Source organism: Lactuca saligna, chromosome 8 (assembly GCF_052625555.1).
Source record: "Lactuca saligna cultivar CGN05327 chromosome 8, ASM5262555v1, whole genome shotgun sequence".
Classification (NCBI taxonomy): Eukaryota; Viridiplantae; Streptophyta; class Magnoliopsida; order Asterales; family Asteraceae; genus Lactuca; species Lactuca saligna.
Genome location: NC_136424.1, coordinates 135,905,626 through 135,930,968, shown reverse-complemented (window position 1 = coordinate 135,930,968; position 25,343 = coordinate 135,905,626). Strand labels below are relative to the sequence as shown.

Genomic DNA, 25,343 nt, shown 5'->3' with positions numbered 1-25,343 from the left:
ATGTAATTGATGGATTGGTTGCTAATGTGAATGAAGTGAACTTTTCTGGTTATATTGTTTGTTCAATTTCTTTATGGCATAAACGTTTAGCTCACACTAATGTTAAAAACATTGAAAAAAATGCAAACTAAAGGTATGTTAAAATATGACACAAAATATTTTGAAAAATGTGAAACATGTGTAAAATCAAAATTCACTAAGAAACCATTTCCATCAGTTAAGAGAAACACATCTTTACTTGAGTTGATTCATTCTGATATATGTGAGTTAAATGGAATCCTTACTCGAGGAGGAAAAAGGTATTTCATCACATTTTGTGATGACTTTAGTAGATATCTACATGTTTATTTGATGAGATCAAAAGATGAAGCTTTTGATGCATTTAAACGATATAAGGCTGAGGTCGAAAATCAACTTGAAAGACACATCAAAATTCTTCGCTCGGACAGAGGCGGAGAATATTTCAACCAAGAGTTTGACACATTCTGTGAAGAGAATGGAATCAAACATGAGAGAACATCACCATACACCCCTCAACAGAATGGTTTGGCTGAAAGAAAGAACCGAACTCTTTGTGAGATGGTCAACTGTATGTTGAACCAATCGGGTCAACCAAACAATCTGTGGGGGAAGCACTATTAACCGCTTGTTATGTTCATAAGAGGATCACTAGTCGTGTGATTCCTACAAGCACTTATGAGTTGTGGAAAGGTAGAAAGCCTAACCTAGACTATTTGAAAGTCTGGGGGTGTGTTGCTTATTATCGGACTCTCGATCCTAAGCGAACCAAATTGGGAGCACGAGCTAATAAGAGTATTTTTATTGGATATGCTCAAAATAGCAAGGCTTACCGATTATTAGACATTGATTCGGGTGTTGTTGTGGAATCCAGAGATGTGGAATTCTTTGAGGACAAGTTTTCTAAGGATGAAGAAAACTCTAATCATACAACACCTACAAGTACCTCTCGAGAAATACTCCCACCTCCTCCCATTGTGGAGGAACCAAGGAGAAGTACTAGGGCTAGAATTGAGAAAACCTTTGGAGATGATTTCTATTCTTATTTGGTCGAAGGAACTCAAAAGATAGTGACGAGAGAGGTCATCTTTTCAATTAATTTGGATGATGAACCTAAGACCTTTACTGAAGCCACGACGTCTCGGGATGCTCCTCTGTGGAAGGAAGCAATCAATGGCGAAATGGATTCAATTATGGGTAATGGAACTTGGGAGTTAGCTGATCTACCCTAAGGGAAAAGACCTATAGGATCCAAATGGATATTCAAGAAGAAATATCATCCTGATGGATCCATATCTGCTTATAAAGCAAGGTTGGTTGCAAAGGGCTATAGGCAGCGAGAAGGGATCGATTATTTTGATACCTATGCCCCAGTTGCTAGAATTATCTCAAAGAGGAGATTTACCTGGAGCAACATGAAGGTTTCGTAATACCTGGATAAGAAAACAAAGTATGTAGACTTGTTAAGTCTTTGTACGGGTTGAAACAAGCTCCTAAACAGTGGCATGAGAGATTTGACACCACTGTGACTGCCTTTGGTTTTCAGCACAATAGTGCTGACAGATGTATTTACTCTAAACATACATCTGATTACATAGTAGTTATATGTCTTTATGTTGATGATATGTTGATCATTGGCACTCACCTAGAAGGTATTCTTGAGACGAAGAAATACATATCCTCGAACTTTAAGATGAAAGATCTTGGAGAAGTAAATACTATTCTTGGTATCAAGGTGAAGAGGACAGGTGGTCAGATTTCTCTGAATCAATCTCATTACATTAAGAAAATTTTGACAAAGTTTCAACATTTGAACATTAAGGAATTTAACACTCCTTTTGATTCAAGTGTGAAACTTAAGGTGAATTCTGGTCGAGCTGTGGCTCAACTGGAATATGCTAGTGCAGTTGGGAGCATGATGTATGCTACCCACTGCACGCGACCTGACATCGCATTCGATGTAAGCAAATTAAGTCAGTATACAGTTAATCCAGGGACGGAGTACTGGAAGGAAGTGGGTAGAGTACTAGGATACCTGAAAAGGACAAGTACTTTTGAATTGACATATTCGTCATCTAATGGAATACTTGAAGGTTATTCTGATGCCAGCTGGATTGATCACACCAGTGATTCAAAATCCACAAGTGGTTGGATTTATACTCTAGCTAGTGGTGCTATTTCTTGGGTGAGCAAGAAACAGACATGCATAGCTCATTCAACGATGGAAGCAGAGCTAATTGCCTTAGCAGCAGCAGGTAAAGAGGCAGAGTGGATTCGAGATCTACTTATGGATATACGTTTGTGGGATATTCCGATGCCTTCAATACCCATGTACTGTGACAGTGAGGCCACACTGTCTAAAGTATACAATGCGGTATATAATGGGAAGTCAAGACATGTAGGTCTGCGACACAATTTTGTGAGACAACTAATTGAAAGTGGTACCATCAAGGTTTTCTATGTCAAGACAAGTAGGAACTTGGCAGATCCGTTTACCAAACCTCTGACGAGAGATTTGGTTACATCTACCACGAGAGTCATGGGTCTAAAACCACAATAGAATCGTTTAGTGATGGAAACCCAACTTGACATTAGTGCTCCTAATTTTCAAGTTTAAAGGGTAACAACAAAATCACTAACGATAGAAGGTACTATCATTCATTATAGATCCATGTGAGGTAGGATAGTACGTCGTTACCAAGAATGAGGTTGAGTTACGACTCTTAACATAGTTTTGGAGACATCTAAGCAACGAAGATGTTGTAAAACTTTGCCTATATAATCTAGAGGTGGTGCCGCCTCAAGTGAAGATTAGTGGTTTATCTTCTAAAGGCTCATGAAAAGGATTTATAGCGCATGGCCATAATAGCGCTCAGGGAGAACACAAATATGACTTGTGATGTGTGGGGGTAAACCGGAGAGGTCATTTAGGTTCATTGTTTAAACCTATAAGGATACCATTGAATCGGTCTCTTCTTGTTTTTTCTCTAATTAAACTAGGGTTTAATCTTCATGACACCCGAGTGACATCATCTGTCTGAGTGAAAGGAAACTTACCAACTTGGTGGGGGATTGTTGGAATTTTATATATAAAGGAATTGCAAGTTGGCAATTTCCTTTGTATCCCACATTGGTGGGGAGAAGAAACTTTTGAGGGTTTATAAGCCTATTCCTTTGGTAAGCCTTCAAAGGCTTTAGTGGATCAAAGGAATGGGCCAAGCCCACGTGCGCGCCTTGCCTAGCCTAGCACTAGCCGACACCGCGAGTGCGCGAAATGGCGCGATTTACACGCACTTTGCACTTCGCACTTCGCATCGGGAGCTGAGGAGCTTTTATTTTTGGTGAGTTCGGGTCAAGCCGGTTTGACTGACCCGGTCAAATGGTTGACCGACGTTGACTTCGTGAAGGATAAGTCATCGGGGCATTCTAGAAGGATCAGGAAATGGCTTGCTTAGAGAGCAAGTCGTCGCCCTAGGGTTTCTGGGGCCGGCCTATGGGGGCCCGTTTTATGCCTTCTAGGGTTTCGATACCTATAAATATAGCCCCCTAGGAGCCATTCAGAACACATACGAAATCTGAAAGCTCTCTCCCTCTCTCTGCGTTTTTTCTTCTAGTTTCCGAGTAGTCGCTTTGTGTTTGTCGATTTTTTTGTCTTGAGTTTAATTCGTCCAATAACAGGACAGTGTTCTTCTACCTTTTTTATAATCAGATTTAATCGAGAAGGATAGATCTGGTTTCTGGACGAAACTTGGTAAATATAATAATAATAATTGAATTTATTATTCGCAACTAATCGACATATAATTCACAATATTATTTGTCGGTTTCCTTGCGCGTCTTTTAGTTTGATTTACAACAATCTGATTGTTCATACCAAAATGTCACAATTCCTTTTAATTCTTACACCTCAATTTCTACCACAACTTAGTACTTTGGTACATGATTACTATATGTTTTTATTTGCTGATTTGGTTTCCTATTTTTGATGAAACTAGAAAAAAAAATCCCTTTATATCCTGCACAAATGTCTTGACGTCTTGATACAATTTTAATATCAACAAATCAAATAAACTATAAAAGTTGTTAACAATGATATGCTTGTTTTGGAATTATCATTGAAAATAATAATCAATCGATCGATTGAAATTAGACATGAAAGAATAAATTAATTAGCAAATAGTAAAGCGATTATCAATTAAAAAAATATAATAATCAATAAATAGGTACATGATAAGGTGAACAAAAATAATGAAATAATCTCCTCTAATAGATGGATGAAGGTTTTTTTTTGCCACTTGTCAATCTCTCATAAGTTTTGATATTTATCATTTTGTGGTATTTTTGAAGTAAATATTATCCACTTGTCAATTTTTGGTTTGTTTCAATTTTTAAAATCAAAATCATATATTTATACATATAAAGTATTAAATATAATATATATGAAATTAAATTGCAATGAATATGTTTCTTTCTTTCTTATTTTAAAATTTTACATAAAAAATATTTATTGCTTACATTTTAATGTTTATTTTTTTTTAAAATTAACCTGTATAATATACGAGTTTTACACCTAGTATTTGAATAATTAGAAAGACGATTGTAGACCGTCTTAAAGTTGAAAAAATATCATAAATCAATGAGTTGAGTACTTAATTTCATTTCATGTGTATTGCGATCCGAATCGATTATGGAATGAAAGGTGAATCAAATTAAATAGCGTTTCATCGCAGCATGACACTTTCAGAAACATGACGAAGATTTTCCCGGATTTCAACTCTCCTCCTTGAAACTTTGTCGGTGATGAACGGCCAATCTTGCCCTGAATGAAGCATGCGTGCATATATATATATATATATATATATATATATATATATATATATATATATATATATATATATATATATATATATATATATATATATATATATAAAACATGTTACTATGTTAATGTATCACACAAAAATTTGTCACCTTATATACGAACCATCGTGTTATAACATGAAAAATGGATAATATGTTATAACAGCTACATGTCATCATTTATTTTTTATTATTTATTTATTTATTTGACTTTTTTCAATTGATTTATTTTCTATTTTTTCCAATTTTTATTTATGTTGTAATTATTATAAAAACAAATATGAATTAATAAAACATGCTATTTAGTTAAATCGTAAATAAACATAACATTTAAAAACTAAACAAAACAATAGACAAACAAAAAAATAACATTGAACACAAAAATACAATAGTCCTAATTTGAAAACATAAAACGATAGTCCTAGTCTAAATATCTCTTTAGGATCTTCTCTTTCACCGCATGAAGCACTCCTAAATCTCATGGCGACATATCTTACTTGTTCTTCTGAAGAATTATCAAATCCTTTGTCATTTGATCTTCCTCTGTCTAACGGCGAAGGAATTCCAAGTGCTAGAGTTGTACTTCGACTCTTTCTTTTGTTATTAAATTGTGTGCGTCAAACTTTTCTTTCATTTCTGTCAAATCTTGTGCCCTTCTTGTAACATCGTAAATTTCAAAACAATTTTTCGCAATTTATAAAAAGCATAATTCATTTAATTTTCATAAAACATAAGTGTTTGAAACTCCAATACATATCATATAATAATCCCAAGATCACATAGCATAATTATCCCGTGTGTGTACTGATCAAGCCGGTGCCTTCCCACGGTCATCATTAGTACCTGAAACAATAACACCAAACACTGTAAGCACAAAACTTAGTGAGTTTCCCAAAATACCATACATAACACATATTAGCCACTCGAGGCTATAACTCTGTGGGTCCGTGCACCCAAACTCTGTGAACCCTCAGGTTCTAACTCTGATAACATGCATAGCATAAATCACATAGAAATAATGCAGCGCAACACATAAGATACATAAGATAAAAATACTCTATCACATAACTCTGGTTACCTACTCAAGGTAAAGTATAGTGAGAAGACTCACCTCGCGTATCTCGATAAATTCCCAAATCCCTGAAATCACTCTCCCGCGCTATAGTCCTCCTATAACACAATATATCTCTAGTTAACACTTTCACCACTAAGGTTGACTAGCTCTATCAAGTCAACATAGGGCAACTCTGGTCAATGGTCAACGGTCAATCTTTGACTGGACTCGCCGAGTGCGCTCGAGCGACTCGGCGAGTCTATGCGTGTCTACGGAGTCCCTTGGATCCTCTCTCCCGACACGTCGAGTATTCGCCTAACTCGTCGAGATCCACCTGGCATGAGTTGTGGGGCCACCACAACTCAACTCGCCGAGTCTCAAGGAAAACTCGGCGAGTTCCAGCTTGACTCGGTTCACCTGTCCACCCGCTCTGACTCTCCCTGACTCACGGAGTCAACCCTTAACTCGGCGAGACCACTCGCTGAGTGGTTCTGGGCAATCTTCATACTACTCACCGAGTCTGTTCTTCGGACTCGGCGAGTCCATGCCATGCAACAACTCAAACTTGCTTCTGAGGTCAGATCCATCCCAAAGGATCATAGATCCAGTCCTTCCAAGCTCATTCATCACGTAAAGTTATTGACTTGGCTACCATGCAACGCCTACAAGGCTTCTTTTGGGGAAATGACATCTAAAATGGTAACCTAAGTCCACAACTGAAAAGGAAGGGCATAAAGCAGGGCATTTGGGACTCTCTGGACCTAATAAGGTCCAGATCTAGGTACCATTTCTCCATGGGACCTCTCACACTCCAAATACAAAGCAAATAAGGCATGAAGAAACCCTAAATTTGACTATATCCAATAAAACACGAGAATAAGCTCTGAATAATACCTCAATCAGCCTCCTTTGACGAAATGATGATAGATCCAAGCTTCCCAACTCTCCTAGCTTGGCCTTCCTCTTCTCTTCTTGCTAGCACACACAAAGATGGTGAATAATGGCCTCTTTTCTCATTCACAAAGACTCACAGCTGCTCTGGATCACTCAAGGTCGAAGGTAGCCGCAATGAAGGGCCATAAGGTCCTTTAAATAGGGCTTAGGGCTGGGAAATTAGGGTTTCATTAATCAGCATGGACTTGCCGAGTCCACTCTTGGACTCGCCGAGTCCAGGCGCGAACCCGCGTCCAAATCCGCGATCATACTCGGCGAGTCTAGGCTCCAACTCGCCGAGTCGCCTCACAATTTACCAAAAATAAATGAATAAATAATACCTGGCAATCCGGGCTGTTACAATTCTCCCCCACTAGAACTAGACTTTTCCCTCGAAGTCTCGCTCTGCAAATAGCTCCGGATGCTGCTCACGCATCTCACGCTCCGGTTCCCAAGTCATCTTGGACCCCTTCCGATGTTGCCACTGAACCAAAACCAAGGGTACCTCCTTGTTCCGCAGAACCTTGACCTTCCGATCCTTGATCGCCACTGGTCTCTCAGCATAATTCAGGCTCACATCCACCTGAATATCCTCTAATGGAACCACTGTCGACTCATCGGCTATACACTTCCGCAATTGCGACACGTGGAAAGTGTTGTGAATCTAACCTAACTCTGCTGGCAAATCCAAACGCTACGCTACCCTGCCTACCCTCGCGACCACCCGGAATGGACCAATATATCAAGGCCCCAACTTGCCTGTCTTCCTGAATCGAATCACTCCTTTCCAAGGAGAGACCTTCAGGAGCACAAGGTCGCCGACCTGAAACTCAAGCTCGGACCGGCGTCTGTCTGTATAAATTTTCTGACGACTCTGAGCGGTCAACAACCTCTGTCTGACCTGTTGGATATGTTCTATCGTTTGAAGCATGATCTCTGTACTGCCCATCACTCGCTGTCCAACCTCTCCCCAGCAAATGGGGGTCCCACATCTCCTCCCATACAACAGTTCAAAGGGTGGCATACCAATGCTCGAATGATGGCTATTGTTGTAGGAGAACTCTGCCAAGGGTAAGTACGTATCCCAACTTCCCCCGAAATCCAACACACATGCCCGAATCATGTCCTCGAGCGTCTGAATCATCCGCTCACTCTGTCCGTCTGTCTGGAGGTGATATGCGGTACTAAAATGTAGTCTAGTACCCAACTCCTCGTGAAACTTCTTCCAGAATCTGGAAGTGAAAAGCACATCACGGTGTGAAACGATCGAGATCGGCACTCCGTGCCGTGACACCACTTCCCTCACATATACCTTTGCCAATTTCTCTGCCGAAGAACTCTCGCTGATAGCAAGAAAGTGAGCGCTCTTCGTCAACCTGTCCACAATCACCCAAATTGCATCGACTCCCCTGGCAGTCCTTGGCAATTTGGTGATAAAATCCATGGTGATCTGTTCCCACTTCCACTCGGGAACCTCCAACGGCTGCAACTTACCATGTGGTCTCTGGTGCTCGGCCTTAACCCTACGGTAGGTCAATCACCTCTCAACAAACCACGCAACATCCCTCTTCATACAGGGCCACCAATACTCTTTCCTCAGGTCCAAATACATCTTAGTGGCTCCAGGATGAATCGAGAATTTCGACTGATAAGCCTCTTCCATCAAAATGGTACGCGTTCCTCCCACAAACTACACCCAAATACACCCCTGGAATGTCATAAGTCCCCGACCATCGGTAACAAACTCTGAAATCAATCCAATAAATCGCTCTTTCTTCTGCATCTCAGGCTGCACAGCCTCGGCCTATGCCCCACGAATGGCATCCAACACTGGAACTATCACGGTCAACCTCAAACATACATCCCGCAGCGGGGTGCTCTTCGCCCTGTGGCTCAGTGCATCGGCTACAACATTAGCCTTGCCTGGGTGGTACAAGATCTCGCAATCGTAATCCTTGACCACATCCAACCATCTTCTCTGACGCATGTTTAGGTTGGGCTGATCCATCAAATACTTCAAACTCTTATGGTCTGTGCATATCGTACATCGAACCCCATACAAATAGTGATGCCAAATCTTGAGGGCGAACACCACTGCCCCCAGCTCTAGATCATGGGTGGGATATCTTGTCTCATGAGGCTTTAACTGCCTCGATGCATACGCTATCACATGCCCTCTCTGCATTAGCACCGCCCCCAACCCCAAAATCGATGCATCACAGAAGACAATAAAGTCCTCCATCCCTTCTGGGAGGGCTAACACCGGGGCTTCGCATAATCTTTGACGAAGCGTCTCGAAGGAGGCCTGCTGCTTGGGACCCCATGAAAAAGTGACACCCTTTCGGGTCAACCTGGTGAGTGGCACTGCGATCTTGGAGAAGTCCCTAATAAATCTCCGATAATAACTCGCCAACCCTAAGAAACTCCTGATCTCGGAAGGTGACCTCGGCACTTCCCAACTCATCACTGCCTCGACTTTGGCCGGGTCGACCAATATCCCTTTCTGATTTACGAGATGTCCTAGGAACTGGACCTCTCGCAACCAGAAATCACACTTGTAGAATTTGGCATAAAGCCTCTCTGATCTCAAAACTCCGAGGATCTCCCGCAAATGCTCCTCATGCTGATCTCTAGACCTCGAATATACCAAAATGTCGTCGATGAATACAATCACCGACCGATCCAACATCGGCCTGTACACTCAGTTCATGAGATCCATGAACACTGCGGGGGCATTGGTGAGCCCGAAAGGCATCGCCACAAACTCGTAATGCCCATAACGCGTCCTGAATGTTGTCTTCTGGACGTCCTCATCTCGAACTCTCACCTGATGATATCCAGACCTCAAATAAATCTTGGAGAACCAAGATGCTCCCTGTAACTAATCGAACAAATCATCGATCCTTGGCAACGGGTAACGGTTCTTGACCGTCAGCTTGTTCAACTCCCGGTAATCAATGCACATCCGGTGTGAACCATCCTTCTTCTTGACAAAAAGGATAGGCGCTCCCCATGGCGAGCTACTCGGCCGAATAAACCCCTTTCCTAACAGCTCCTGAAGCTGCGAGGATAACTCTTGCATCTCTGGAGGTGCAAGATGATAAGGCACCTTGGCGATGGGCGCGACTCCTGGAACCAAATCAATACTGAACTCCACTTGCCTCACAGGAGGCACACCCGGCAACTCCTCGGGGAATACATCCGGAAACTCACGTACTATCAGAACCTCGTCCACTGATCTCGGCCTCTCTGAATCAATCCTCGAATCCATCACATATGCCACAAAACCCTTACAACCCTGCTGTAGGCACTGCCTCGCCTTGGCGGCCGAACAAAACGCTAACCCAGAATGGGTACCCTCACCGTACACCGTAAGAACTCTCGCACTAGGGTCTCGTATAGTCACTAGCTGTCGCTCGTAGTCGATAATCGCACCGAATCTGCTCAACCAGTCCATGCCCACAATGACACAGACGTCGCCCATTGCAATAGGAACTAGATCAATCGGGAACTCGACCCCGAAGATCTTGAATACGCACCCGCGGATTACCTCCGTGGCATATATCACTCTCTCGTCAGCTATGGAAACTCTCAGAGGACGACTCAATGCCTCGCGACTAAGACTGGTATGCTGACTAAAAGCCAACGACACAAAGGACCGACTCGCACCCGAGTCAAATAACACCAAAGCAGGTACAGAATTCACAAGAAAAGTACCTACGCATAACATAATATAAGCATGATATCTCAACATCAGAATAAATACACGAAAGAATACATACCTACCACGACATCGGGCGCTGCGCGGACCTCCTCTGCGGTCAACTGAAAAGCTCTCCCTCGTGCCCTCGGCGCTTCGGTCTTCACTGGCCAACTATCGGTAGCTCTGATGGCGGCAGGGGCAGATCCCTGAGGTGCTCCTTGAGCTGATCCCCGCAATTGCGGACACTCTTCCTTCCGGTGTCCGGTCTGGTTGCAGTGAAAACACACTGCAAATCCCTTGGGGCAGTCCTTGGCCATGTGCCCCTCCTTGCCACACTTGTAGCAAGATCCCTCTTTGCAAACTCCATCATGACCCTTTCCACACTTCCCACAAGTGCGGCCCTTCTGGCTCCCCGATTTGGGATCAGCGGGCTTAGCCCGCTTGGCTGCCGGCTGAGATTGTGCCGGCCGCCGATCCCTCACCTGAGACTCCGCCTCCTCACTAGCCTGAGTCTCTAGCTCAATCTCTCTCTTCCGAGCATTTTCCTGAAGCTCGGCAAATGTCCGGTATAAGGAGTTCGCCACAAACTCCCGAATGTCTCACCTCAAGATACTCAAATACCGGCTCATACGTGCCTCCTCGGTAGACACGTGCTCAGGGCAGAACATCGCCCTCTCGTGGAACATCCTGGTAATCACAGTAACAGACTCAGTACCCTGCTCGAGGGTCAGAAACTCCTGGGCCAAACGCTCCCTCTCCACCTGGGGAACGTACTCGCCTCGGAACATGGCAGTGAACCTCTCCCAGGTCACTGCCGTAAGCTCAGCAGGCATAAAGTGCGCCGTCACAAACTTCCACCAGTCCTTCGCTCCCAAGCGAAGCTGGTTTAGCGCAAACCGAAATCTCAGATGCTCAGGAGATGAGCAAGTGAAGAAGCACCCCTCTATGTCTGAAATCCATCTCATAGCCGCCACCGGGTCCTGTGTCCCATCAAACTCTGGTGGCTTCGTGTTGCTGAACTCCCTGAATAACAACGAATTACCACCCTGTGGCCTCATGGCAGCAATAGCTACGGTGGCTGCCACAATAGCAGCCTCAGAAAGAGCGGCGTAATGCTCGTCAAAAGTCTCGATCAGTGTGGTCTTAATAGACCCAAACATCTCTGGTATCTCTGCCCTGATGGCCGCAGCCACCTCCTCATGGATGATCTGGCGGATATCCTCATCACTGGTACCATTGCTCTCTGGCGCTTGACGTGTCCTCACCATGAACTCCCACTGAAAAAACAACATATGATATATCAGAGAGCTCCTCGGGTATAACCCCACTCGATAACTCCACCCTACTTACTCCTTAGTCCCCTAAGTATTCTTACTTGTTCCGTACACCAATCCGGTACCTCCAGTAGTACCGGCCCAATACTACCGTCAATACCGCATCGGCATTCATTCCAAGTCCTCCTACTTGAGCCTCAAAACCCAAGTACTCTACTCTCTCTATCATGTGCTACTCACTAGCAAATCCCTCGTAAGCATCTCACTGCTATCCATGTCACTCTCTAGCATCCCTAGCAGCAAAACCCCTAGACTAAGGCATCATATATCAGGCCACTCTAGTCCTAATAAGAATACCTAGTCTACTCTAGCATGTGTATCGTACTCATCATATAGCATAACATAACATTTCAAATAATCACTTATCATGAGGGTATTCTGGGAAATCACCGTTCGGGCGCTGGCTGATCGTACACACGTATCTGCTCTGTGTTTTCAAGAATCTTTTATCTCTCTCTATTTTTTTGAAAATATTCCTCAAATCCTCAGTTTGAGTTCAAATACGCCCGAAGGTGTACTCGAATCCCTAAAACCAAGGCTCTGATACCAACTTCTAACATCGTAAATTTCAAAACAATCTTTCGCAATTTATAAAAAGCATAATTCATTTAATTTTCATAAAACATAAGTGTTTGAAACTCCAATACATATCATATAATAATCCCAAGATCACATAGCATAATTATCCCGTGTGTGTACTGATCAAGCCGGTGCCTTCCCACGGTCATCATTAGTACCTGAAACAATAACACCAAACACTGTAAGCACAAAGCTTAGTGAGTTTCCCAAAATACCATACATAACACATATTAGCCACTCGAGGCTATAACTCTGTGGGTCCGTGCACCCAAACTCTGTGAACCCTCAGGTTCTAACTCTGATAACATGCATAGCATAAATCACATAGAAATAATGCAGCGCAACACATAAGATACATAGGATAAAAATACTCTATCACATAACTCTGGTTACCTACTCAAGGTAAAGTATAGTGAGAAGACTCACCTCGCGTATCTCGGTAAATTCCCAAATCCCTGAAATCACTCTCCCGCGCTATAGTCCTCCTATAACACAATATATCTCTAGTTAACACTTTCACCACTAAGGTTGACTAGCTCTATCAAGTCAACATAGGTCAACTCTGTTCAATGGTCAACGGTCAATCTTTGACTGGACTCGCCGAGTGCGCTCGAGCGACTCGGCGAGTCTATGCGTGTCCACGGAGTCCCTTGGATCCTCTCTCCCGACACGTCGAGTATTCTCCTAACTCGACGAGTTCCACCTAGCATGAGTTGTGGGGCCACCACGACTCAACTCGCCGAGTCTCAAGGACATCTCGGCGAGTTGCAGCTTGACTCGGTCCACCTGTCCACCCGCTCTGACTCTCCCTGACTCACTGAGTCAACCCTTAACTCGGCCAGACCACTCGTTGAGTGGTTCTGGGCAATCTTCATACTACTCGCCGAGTCTGTTCTTCGGACTCGGCGAGTCCATGCCATGTAACAACTCAAACTTGCTTCTGAGGTCAGATCCGTCCCAAAGGATCATAGATCCAGTCCTTCCAAGCTCATTCATCATGTAAAGTTACTGACTTGACTACCATGCAACGCCTACAAGGCTTCTTTTGGGGAAATGACATCTAAAATGGTAACCTAAGTCCACAACTGAAAAGGAAGGGCATAAAGCAGGGCATTTGGGAATCTCTGGACCTAATAAGGTCCAGATCTAGGTACCATTTCTCCATGGGACCTTTCACACTCCAAATACAAAGCAAATAAGGCATGAAGAAACCCTAAATTTGACTATATCCAATAAAACACGAGAATAAGCTCTGAATAATACCTCAATCAGCCTCCTTTGACGAAATGATGATAGATACAAGCTTCCCAACTCTCCTAGCTTGGCCTTCCTCTTCTCTTCTTGCTAGCACACACAAAGATGGTGAATAATGGCCTCTTTTCTCACTCATAAAGACTCACAACTGCTCTGGATCACTCAAGGTCGAAGGTAGCCGCAATGAAGGGCCATAAGGTCCTTTAAATAGGGCTTAGGGCCAGGAAATTAGGGTTTCATTAAGTAGCGTGGACTCGCCGAGTCCGGGCGCGAACCCGCGTCCAAATCCGCGATCATACTCGGCGAGTCTAGGCTCCAGCTCGCCGAGTCGCCTCACAATTTACCAAAAATAAATGAATAAATAATACCTGGGAATCCGGGCTGTTACACTTCTTTCAGCTTCATCTTCATGTCGTTGAGCGTGGGGGGGGGGGGGGCTATTCGATGTAGTTGGGGGATGTCATCAGTGTCGGCGATGAGGTCGATGTTGCTTCATGCGTCAAAAATGTCAAACAAACTTGAATTGCGAGACCTCTTATATTGTACATCCGACGATGTTAGCATTTTAATCCAATTTGGATCTTTTCTCACAATCACCCATATTTTTTGATACTAAAAAATGCGACCCATATTAACTTGATTCCCTCGCGGCTCTAAACACATCAGAATTGTTCATACTACTTTGCTTTTGCGAAATAAGGTTATTGTAGATATCATTAAACTTAGTACACCTACGACTGATTGGAATATACTTGCCACCTGCGTCGTCCAATAACCAACAAAACCACAAAAGATATTTTGTTACAGATCGATGATGACAAGTTTAAAAAGCAAACTTAAATCTAAAAAATCAGAAAAAGATGATTACAAATTACATGTCGATCCATATCTTTATTCATTAGAAATATGTCAACTTCTGTCCTTTGGAGAAAAGAAAAGCAAATGGTTGTGGTCGTCGGATAAGACAGATGGAGGGAGAAAGGAAGACAGAAAATGGCCATCATAGGTAACTAGAATGCACTATGATCGAGATCCTCACTGGAAAGCAAGCGTGGAAAGATAGGGGAGTAGACACCCTCTTTCAAATCTAGTACCTTGAGGAGCTACCTAACATTGCAGTTCCTAATTCTTGTATCGTGCTCTTCTCCAACACTACTGCAAATCACAATAACAAGAGGTGAATGATAGGAAGCCATGAAAAGGAAGACGGGGGAATGGATGGTTTTTTTTATGGGTAAGAGGGAGGGATGAAGTGTCGATGATGGTAGGGGTAAGCTGCCGGAGAATATGAAGGTATGGTAGGGTGGTGTCGTTTGGGATGATATATATATATATATATATATATATATATAGAGAGAGAGAGAGAGAGAGAGATTGAGTGAGTGAGTGAGTGAAGGTCGAAGGGACGGGGGGGGGGGGGGGGGGGGAGGGGGGTGAGGGGTATTATTACCGGTGGCAAGGGTATGTGATTTACTTTATACTTTTTTTTTATAATTATTAAAGGGGTGAGATTTTATTTTTTTTATTACTATTAAAATATTGAAAAAAAATAAACAAATGATAATAGTAAAATAGTCTTTTTAAATCCATCAAAGAACAAATTCACGGGAAATTCCTGATTTTGGGACAAAATTTACGAAAAATTTCTGATTTTGAATGTTTTATGGAAGTTGAAAACTTTTTAGACCATATTCACGATTTTTTGCAAACTACAAGGACTAATTCTACAGTTTTATCTATTTTTTAATTCAAAATATAATAGATCGAGACAGTTAGAGGCTTGATAAAGTTTATTGAATTTATTTATGTTTTTTCATTTAGTTTCTAAACTCTTCTATTCTAAATATTTGTTATTTAAAAATTGTTTTTTATGGTAACTTAATATATTTGAAATAATTGATTAAATAGAAAGGAAATCAATATTGATTTATGATGTATAACATGGGATTATGACATGACATGTGGCCCATAGGCCATGGCCTAAAGGTTTGAGGTGTCCCCCTTTCACTTTCTAAAATTACTCATCTCTGCAAGGCCATTAAACTAGAAGCAGCGGTGACATAGTTTTAACATGACAAAGACCCTCCAACTTATTTTTCCATACAAAGGGAGTGGTGTATGACAAGAAATTGAGGTAAAAAAGGAAGAAGAATAAAAAAATGGGTAGAAAAGAGAAAAAAGAAAAGGAATTAATCAACATCATAATGACATGCTATGGTTCCATGATATCTTGCCATTTAAGAAATACGGTGTATGCTACACCATATGGATACACCTGCAACATCAAGTGCTCAATTCCCTTTAATCTTAGATTTTATGTCTCATCTAGCGAATGCAAGGAAAGTTTTGGAAAAACATGGTGTTTAGTATAAATGAAATTTTTAAGCAGGAGGTAAAGTCAAGTGAAAACACTCTATTTTGACTTGACACATGGATAGGTACTAGTCCACTAAGAGAAAATATATCTGACATTATATGATCTTGAGTCTAGAAAAAGGTGTACTGTAGCTAATCATGCTTTTGAAGGAGATTGGGCCTGGGACTGGGCATCATGTCCTAATGCTAATAATGTTGAGCATGATATTGTATCAATGGAACAAGATTTGGACAATATTACTCTTGCACCGGATCTGGATAATTGGCGTTGCATCATACAACCTGATGGATGCTACACGGTTAGTGCACTAAGGTAGGTAATTGGCCCTCGTACCCTTATCTCCCCAAACTTTGTACAACTATAGTGGCTAAAACAAATCCCGTTGAAAGTTTTATGTTTTATATGAAAAGGAATCCAAAAAACGATCCCTTCTGCCACTGCCTTGAGGTCAAGAGGAATTGCAATCGACACAATTGCATGTATCACGTGTATTGATGGGGTTAACGGTGTTGACCATATCTTAGTTGGATGCCCATTTGCCCTTATGATTACACATTCAAATTTTCTTAACCGGTGTGGAATATAGCAGCAGATCGTGTTTCAAAGCTTGGATGACCTCTTAAACTTTGCTGCATATCCAGGACACAACCCAAAAATGAAAAAAATGTTCACCATCATCTGTTATGGAGCCTATGGAAACGTAGGATTGAAAGGCTATTTCAATATGTGTTCACACATCCAACTAAAATAGGGGATAATGTGAAGTCGTTAGTCTTTTTTTTTGGCTTAAACACAGGGTAAATTGGGTAGTTTTAAGTGGGAGGATTGGAAACACTCTCCATTTTGTTCCATGTGATGTTCTGTTTCTCCTTGTTGTATGTTTTTCAGTCTCATCTAGCTACTTCTATTCTGTTTTTCTCATTGTATTCTATTTTTTGTCTTCTCTAACTACTTGCTTCTCCTTGTATTATGTTTTTCAGTCTCATCTAGCTACTTGTATTATGTTTTTCTCATTGTATTCTATTTTTTTTTTGTCTCCTTTAGCTACTTGTTGGCTGGGGTCGTGAGAAGTTATAATATTTTGCCGTTTCAAAAAAATTTTTTATCTATAACATCTGCTAATAACAAATCATATCTATATAGTTATATAAATATTTACGTTAATTTTTTTTATTAATAACAAATCATATTTAATTAGTTAGCTATTTACATATTTTTTATTTGATAGTATAAAATAAAATAGTTTTTCTTATTTTTATTATATAATTACTAGAATATATTATGAATTAATATATTATATTTAATTTCTTTTATAAATAGTTTTACATAATTTGGCCATTCCCTGTGTGTTTATAATTTCTTTTTATAATTTAAACTTGATAAAAAACTACTTACAATTATTATATAGTTATAATTCATTTTTATATTTTCAATTATAAATGTTATTTTGGTAAATTGCACAAAAGACTAAGTTTTCATAAAAAATATGACACAATGTTATTTTTTTTATAGTTAAAACACTAACTTTTCACAAAAGTTTAATTTTACACTATGTTCTTAATTTGTTTCCATGTTGACAATTTGCCCGATCAACCAAGTTGCCGGTTGATGTTACTTAGTGGCATGGCGTTGGCATGACATGGTGACTTGCAATTTTTGGTGAAAACACTTTTCAATGTGTTTGATCTTCAAGTTATGTATGGGACACGATAGTGCTGTAATGATGTTTAATTTGTGAAATTGGTTCTATTTGATATAATGATGATGTTTTATTTCAAATTCCCATTGTTGTGAAAGAATTTTAGTGTGACTTTCTCTATGCACACAGTTGTAGGTATGAACAAGTTCTAGTTTGTTGTCCATCGACTGTCATGGTTGGTAATCACATTCTTTTTAAAATAAAAGGTTCTGACTATTCATTCGTTGCAAATTTGTGATAGAAGTTAATGCTTAGATTTTGTTGCCTAAAATGGTCATCACCAGAACTCCTTGTCTTAATATTTAGATTGTTATTAAATCCACATCTTGAAGGAACACTTTTCTACATATAATCTTTCATTTCTTTTTTTTTTGGAAAGGGATCTTCCCTAACGAGGGTTTCCGGGCCAGCTTTCTATAATCTTTCATTTCTTCTAAGAAGTTTAGAGCATCTACAATATATTCAATTCTTTAGAGTTCAGTAGATACACACACACGAGTTGTTCTATAAACACAATCCAAAAGTGGAATCATCAAGCCTAATACATTATTTACTCTACACACTTAAGACATATCTTCAGTTCCCATTAATCCCAAATATACCATGAATGGAGAGAATTGTATTGTTGACATAACAAATAAATGTAATGCATTACTTCATTAATACAATTGGAATTTGACACATCACCCCACGAGTGACAACATTATTAGATGTTGTTGGTTATTTTATCACAAGTTTAATGTCGATGGTTTGTTGGAAAAATATAAGGAATTGATTGTTGTTAACAGAAAATCCTAACAATTGATTGCTATGAAACCTTTAGTTTGTCAAACATACCACAATTAAAATGATTTGTAGCATTGTATGGGTTGATATTGGCCCATGTACTGAATGGACGTCGTGTCTCAAAACACGTTCTTACATGATACACTTAATGAAACCGTACACATGTACCAACCTTTAATCCATCCTACCCCAATCATGTTTGCAAGCTACACAAGTCCCTTTATCACTTAAAACAATCCTGCAGGGATGGTGCAAATGTTTTGTGGTTTGACGGTAATGTTGGCGAACTAATGTCCGATCCCTTTTTATACTGTAGTCTAGCATAGTCTAGCAGGTGCTCTACAATACCTTATGTTTACAAGACCACATATTCCATATTCAGTTCAACAAATATGTTTATTAATTTATGCACACACCTCGTGATCCACATTAGGACACTTTAAAACACATCTCATGATACTTGAAAGGTACCCTCGAACTTGGATTACATCCATTTCCATTAACACTAATCAACCTATTTCATGTATTGATTATGACTAGGTGGCTTTTGCAATACATAATGGTGTACCTTCGAATAGTATGTCTTTTAGGGAAACATTCTAATTTCCTGGTCCACAAAATGCAAAACCACTTTGTCTCGATCCAACACTGAAATTGAATAAGGTTGGGTCACTAATAAAATCTCTGAAATATGTTGGTTGTGCAATCTTATCTTAAAGTTGTGCATTCCCATTCGTTATCCAATGTTGGTATACAGTGACAACATCTCATCCGTTTACTCGTGCTGCAACCTGGTTCAACATGAGCGGGAAAAACATATCGAGATTCACATATATTTTTTGTTCATGAAAAGTTTCCCTCGACTATATCATAGTACTTCACATTCATTCCACCCACCTACACAAAAACATTTCACGAAAGAGTTGTCTCGTTTACTTTTCCATGAATTCAAATACAACTTGAGTATATCTACACCTCGTGCTCAAATTGTACAGGTCTAATAGTCGACTTACATAATTAATATATATTCAAACTAGTTGTGAGACCTGTATGTTATACGGGTTAAATAAAATAAAAAATTAAATATGAAGGTTTAAACAAAAAATTATTTAAATTTGAAATTTAAAATTTAAAATTTAAAATTTAAATTTTGAATTTAAAAGGAAACATATTAGATGCTATATGAGTTGTAATATTGTAATTTATTAGTTATTTTCAATTAAGACAATTATTAATTGATGTGTAAATATAATGTGTTAATTAAAAAAAGATCAAAAAAAATGAGAAAATGACAAATGAAAAAAACATTTATTTAAAAATACCAAAAAATAACATGTGTCCTAGTTAATAAGAGAGTGATACGTGACAAAATTATTTTAATTTATTATGAAGAATATATTATCCCGATCTAATTATCTTTGTATAGTCTTATACCATAATTATCATGTCATTGTAACCTTGATTAGGCCTGACAATCGTGTCGTGTTCGGGTTGGCGTGTCGCGGGTTGGCGGGTTGACGGTTCAAAATATACCAACCCAAACACGACCCATTTAAATATACAGGTCACGGGTTGACGGGTTTGGAACATAAACCCATATATGACCCGCCAACCCATTTATTTATACGAGTTCACGGGTTGGCGGGTTTGTGGGTTAGATTCCATAAATAAACTTGAAAATTAAACATGATTAAATTGTTGATGGTTGATGCAAACATATCCGAATTTTAGACACTTAAGTCTTAAACATCCAAATGAAAATTAAAAATATTCATAGAAACATGTTTAAACTAAACATTAATACAAACATAGATAATTCAAGTGGTGTATGAATCAATGGTATATATATTATATAATACTTATTAAATATTAATACTTGATACATAAATACATTTAAAAATAAAATATAATTTTTTTTATTAAAAATATAAACGGGTTGGCGGGTCAACCCGTTAATTTTTTTAGAAACCCATATATTACCCGTTTAATAAACGGATTGACGGGTCGGCGGGTTGACGGGTTAGCGGGTTGAAAAACTCAACCCAAACCCATTTATTTCGTGTCGTGTTACGGGTCGTGTCGCGGGTTGTATCGAGAATTGCCAGCCCTAACCTTGATATTCATTTATGAATGAGAAGAGGCATCAATTCATTCATGTTAATATATTTATTAAATATTAATAATTTTTCAAGCACTTCCGTAATTGATCAACCAATAAGAAGAGTACATCGATCATGAACTTCAAAACACACCTTCAAACTTATATATATATATATATATATATATATATATATACACATTAAGACTTATAAGTAATAATATTATTTTTATTTAATTTTACATATGACACCAATTCATAAGTGACAACAAAATATGAGTTATTAGATTTCTATTTGGGCCTTTTACCGGCGACATTTGGGCCTTTTACCGGCGACTTTTGTCGCCGGTAATGGCCTTTTTCCTTGTGGTGAATGTCGACCAATTTACCAAAATATGAGTTATTAGATTTCTATTTTGGTTTTATATTTGCAGATATTGTATAGCTTATGGAAAAAGTGCGACATTTGGAAATACCGCTCGAAAATATAATCCTAGCTACAAAAAACTTTGATAAAGAAAATTTCATTGCCAAAGGTGGATTTGGGAGTGTTTATAAGGGAAATCTCCAATCGTCTAATGGTGTCATTGATGTCGCTGTGAAGCGATTAGATCCTGATTCAACACAAGGGAAACATGAATTCATGATGGAAATTACAACTCTTTCTAGTTATAGACACAAAAATCTTGTCAGTCTGGTTGGTTTCTGTTACGTAGACAAGGAAAAAATACTTGTTTATGAACATGAGAGTAGGGGAAGCCTTGACAGATATATACAAAACCCAGTCGACCTTACCTGGATCAAGCGTTTGAAAATAAGCATTGGCGCCGCTTGTGGCTTAAATTATCTTCATGATGAAGTTGGACAACAACATAGAATTATCCATCGAGACATTAAGAGTGCAAACATTCTGCTCAGCAAGGATTGGGAAGCAAAGGTTGCTGATTTTGGATTATCTAAAATAGCTCCCGCAAATATACAACACACTTTTCTTGTAACCGCTGCTGTTGGCACATACGGCTATCTAGATCCGGCGTATTATTATACTGGAGTTCTAACAAAGGAATCAGACGTTTACTCGTTTGGGGTTGTACTATTTGAGATCTTGTGTGGACAACTCGCGTTTTTAGAAGGATCTGGTTTTCTAGGTCCATTGGCTGAACGTAAGTATAAGGAGAACAAAATGGATGATATCATTATTCCTAATTTGAGGGAACAAATGAAGCCACATTCTCTCAACACATTCGCTGCCATTGCATATCAATGCTTGAAGCCCGATCGAAGTGAACGTCCAACAATGGCTCGAGTCATTGAAAAACTCGAGAACGCATATGAAATTCAAGTAAGTTTACTTTACTTATGTCGGGTGCTTTATGTTTTACCTTGTTCGTAATATTTTACATACAACGTATTATTTATATTTAACTTGTTATATTATTATTATTATTTAATTACTCTGGGTGCGTAATTAGCTATCCTTTTGTATGTTGTTTTTGCAAGGCTTCTCTCAAAGCACCAGAATTTGCTCAAGTTGGAATATGGGGAACAAAATCTAGTGGAGGTCCCCAAAATATTTGGGAGTTCATACTTAAAAAAGATCATAAACTGACGATGATAACTATTGATCATGGTGATCTAATTTACTCTCTCATGTTCACTACTGAATCAAAGGGTGTTTTGTACACTTCCAAAAAGGCTGGTGGTTGGAATGGTGGAGAAACAGTTTCTGAGGTCTTAACAAACACACTAATACAAATATAATTCTTCACTCGTTTGTTTATATTTAAACATTCAATAAGAGTTAAAAGCAATCTTTTTTTAAACAAAATATTATTCTCCGACTTGGCTAGGTTATGTTTGAAGATGATGAGGAAATAATTGGCATCGATGGAACAGTTGGGGTATCAAGAGGGGCATATGCTGGCTACACAATAATTTCATCACTATCATTTCTTTCGAACAAGAAGATTCATGGACCTTTTGGTCGAGTAACAAATAATCCTTTCTCTGTTCCATTGGACAAAGGAAACTTTGGTGGACTTTATGGCCTTGCAGGCTACTATATTGATGGAATCGGTGTCTATATGAAGGCTTCATCTGATGAAATCACACAGGTTGGAGTTTGGGGAGAAAAATCTCTTGGAAATCCTGAAAACCAGTGGTCTTTCCAACTTGAGAGAAATCATCATCTGAAGAAGATAATCATAGATCATGGGGATCTCATATACTCCCTCATGTTCACTACCGAATTTAGGGGCGAAGAGAAAACTTCTAACAAGGCTGGTGGTTGGAACGGTGGAGACATAGTCTCTGAGGTACAAACATCACTTAATGAATATGTCTTGAGTTTCGTTATATTTGTTATCTTTTTTAAATCTGACGTTTGCTATTTTGGTTGACTTGTACTTTTCCTTTTCTATTTCTCTATTATGGCTTAGGTTACATTTACGTGGGACGAGGAAATTATTGCTATCAATGGAACAGTTGGTGTCTCGGGGGGAACCATTGCTGGTTATACAATAATATCGTCACTCACATTCGTCACCAACAAAAACACCCATGGACCTTATGGTAGTGTAACTGGGACCCCTTTCGCTGTACCATGGGACAAAGGTTCATTTGCTGGATTTTTTGGCCGTTGTGGCTATTATATTGATGCCATTGGTATATATTTGAAAGCTACTATATAAGTAACTAGGTCATGCTAAGGGTAAGGAATAAAAAACCTTTTGTTGCTATGACGCATTGGGATCCTTTCACACCCTTTTTTGCTATGAATCATTGGCATGCTTTCACATTTTCCTTGTCATGTAGAAAACTAGGTAGCTTTTTGTTACAAGTCTCTATATACGGATGAAATTAGGGTATTACAAAATATTCCAATCTAAACATCCAATTTGAAAATCCGAAGATCAGAGATTATCGGAATATTCAAATATCCGGTTTTTTCGGATTGTATTTGGATAGTGAATTGTAAAAATTATAGATATTTCGTTATCGGGAATCCAAAATACATAATATTTATTTTTAAAACATATTTATAATATATGACATTATTAATCTAAAATTCAAAATTACAACATTATTGTGTGTTTGCAATTGTCTTGCAATTGTCTTTCTTCCATCCCCTTCGCTATGCAACCTTCACATATATTCAACTCGGAGATCTTAATATGATCTATTGAAACTTTCAATTTTTTTTATTTGCGTGGAGGTACTTTTTGGTGGTCTAAATGTTTGGTTCTAAACTTTTAATGCTAATTTAGTTTATGTTCATAGTTAATGATAAACGAAACTTGTGTTAATTTCAATGACGAGGGTTCTTTTTGATAATTGCGGTATGTCCAAGGTTTATTTGTATAATACAAAATTACATTAATGGTTCATATGGTTTAACAAATGTTACAAACTTAATCCTTACTAATTTATTTTTTAGGAACCTGGTCCATATAGTTTCCAAAACTTATGTGAATGGTCTTTTTTATTAACATCATTAGATTTTTTCGTTAATATGAGAATAATTAGGTCATTTCAGATAATAGAGATCATTGTGACCATGAGTAAATCATAAGGACCATTTAAGTAATTTTGTGTATATTTTATGTTGATGAGTTTGTGACTTTTTCATCATTCTACTTTCTTAAAATATTAAGACAAAATTGCAAAAATAGTCCCTGTGGTATGCAAATTTTTGGGATTTTAGTCCAAATCACAACTTTTTTGGATTGGTGGTCCTTTTGAGCTAGTTTCTTTGCGTTTTTGGTCCCTCACTAAACTGAAAAGACTGTTATGCCCTTCTTGTATATATTTTTATGCTTTTTCTATTTAATTTAAATGAAAAATAAAATAATTACCTAATTTGGGGCCTCTCTCTCTCTCTCTCTCTCTCTCTCTCTTGTAGGAAAGCACCATAGATCTGTACACACATGTTAGTGTCCCTGTGACCTCCTAATGCCCCCAACCCCAAATTTGAGAACCCCACGAAAAGTAGAAAAGAACGATTGATCATTCGATCTTCAAGCTTCATACTCTAGGAACCGAAGTTCCACTGGTGAATTTCTTCTTCTTCACCCATCAAACGAGCCATGTGATGAATTTCTTCTTCTTCACCCATCAAACAACTATAGTGAAATTCCCTAAGTGATTTGAAAGTCGCATTACCCATCCTCTGTTTGAATCTCTGACTAATTGACTTCTAGCCTTCCAAACCCCAAAAAAATCCAGAGCCGGTCCTAGCTTTCAAAGTGTATACAGAGAAAAATAATAGATCTGCTCACCCCCTCATCTTTTTTGCAATCGTTTCTGAACCTGGTGGCAACAAGTCTAAAAAAACGAATCAATAACAAGGTAATGAAGGTGGGTATGTAAAGAAGATGATGCAGGAGGTGATGCCTGGTGGTGTAAGGTTTGTAGAAACGATGGAGGTTGATATAGGAGGGTAATTGAGGTGATGGTTGGTGTGTAGATGGAGATGGGTCTGCATATTTCTGGGTTTGTAAACTGGGATCCAACTCTCTGATAGTGTGGTATATGTATATACGTATGTGAGGAGAAAGTGGGTAATAGATGAGTTGGGTTTGGATTTTTGAACAAGATGAAGGTGTTGAAGAATTTGAATTGCAGGTTGGATTTTAAGTTTAAGCTCTTG

The 25,343-nt window shown here is 39.1% G+C and overlaps 1 protein-coding gene across 1 annotated transcript in view; it reads left to right on the top strand.

Annotated features, from left to right (window-relative positions):
* The window catches only part of LOC145008111 (uncharacterized), a 29,530-nt gene extending 6,038 nt beyond the window's left edge, over positions 1-23,492 (top strand). The window contains exons 2-5 of the mRNA XM_078966730.1: positions 21,130-22,037; positions 22,196-22,426; positions 22,546-23,010; positions 23,134-23,492. Of these exons, the coding sequence (XP_078822856.1) occupies positions 21,144-22,037; positions 22,196-22,426; positions 22,546-23,010; positions 23,134-23,385 (1,842 nt within the window). The 5' untranslated portion in view covers positions 21,130-21,143 and the 3' untranslated portion in view covers positions 23,386-23,492. The remainder of the gene's footprint in view (positions 1-21,129; positions 22,038-22,195; positions 22,427-22,545; positions 23,011-23,133) is intronic.
* Positions 23,493-25,343: the final 1,851 nt, after the last annotated feature.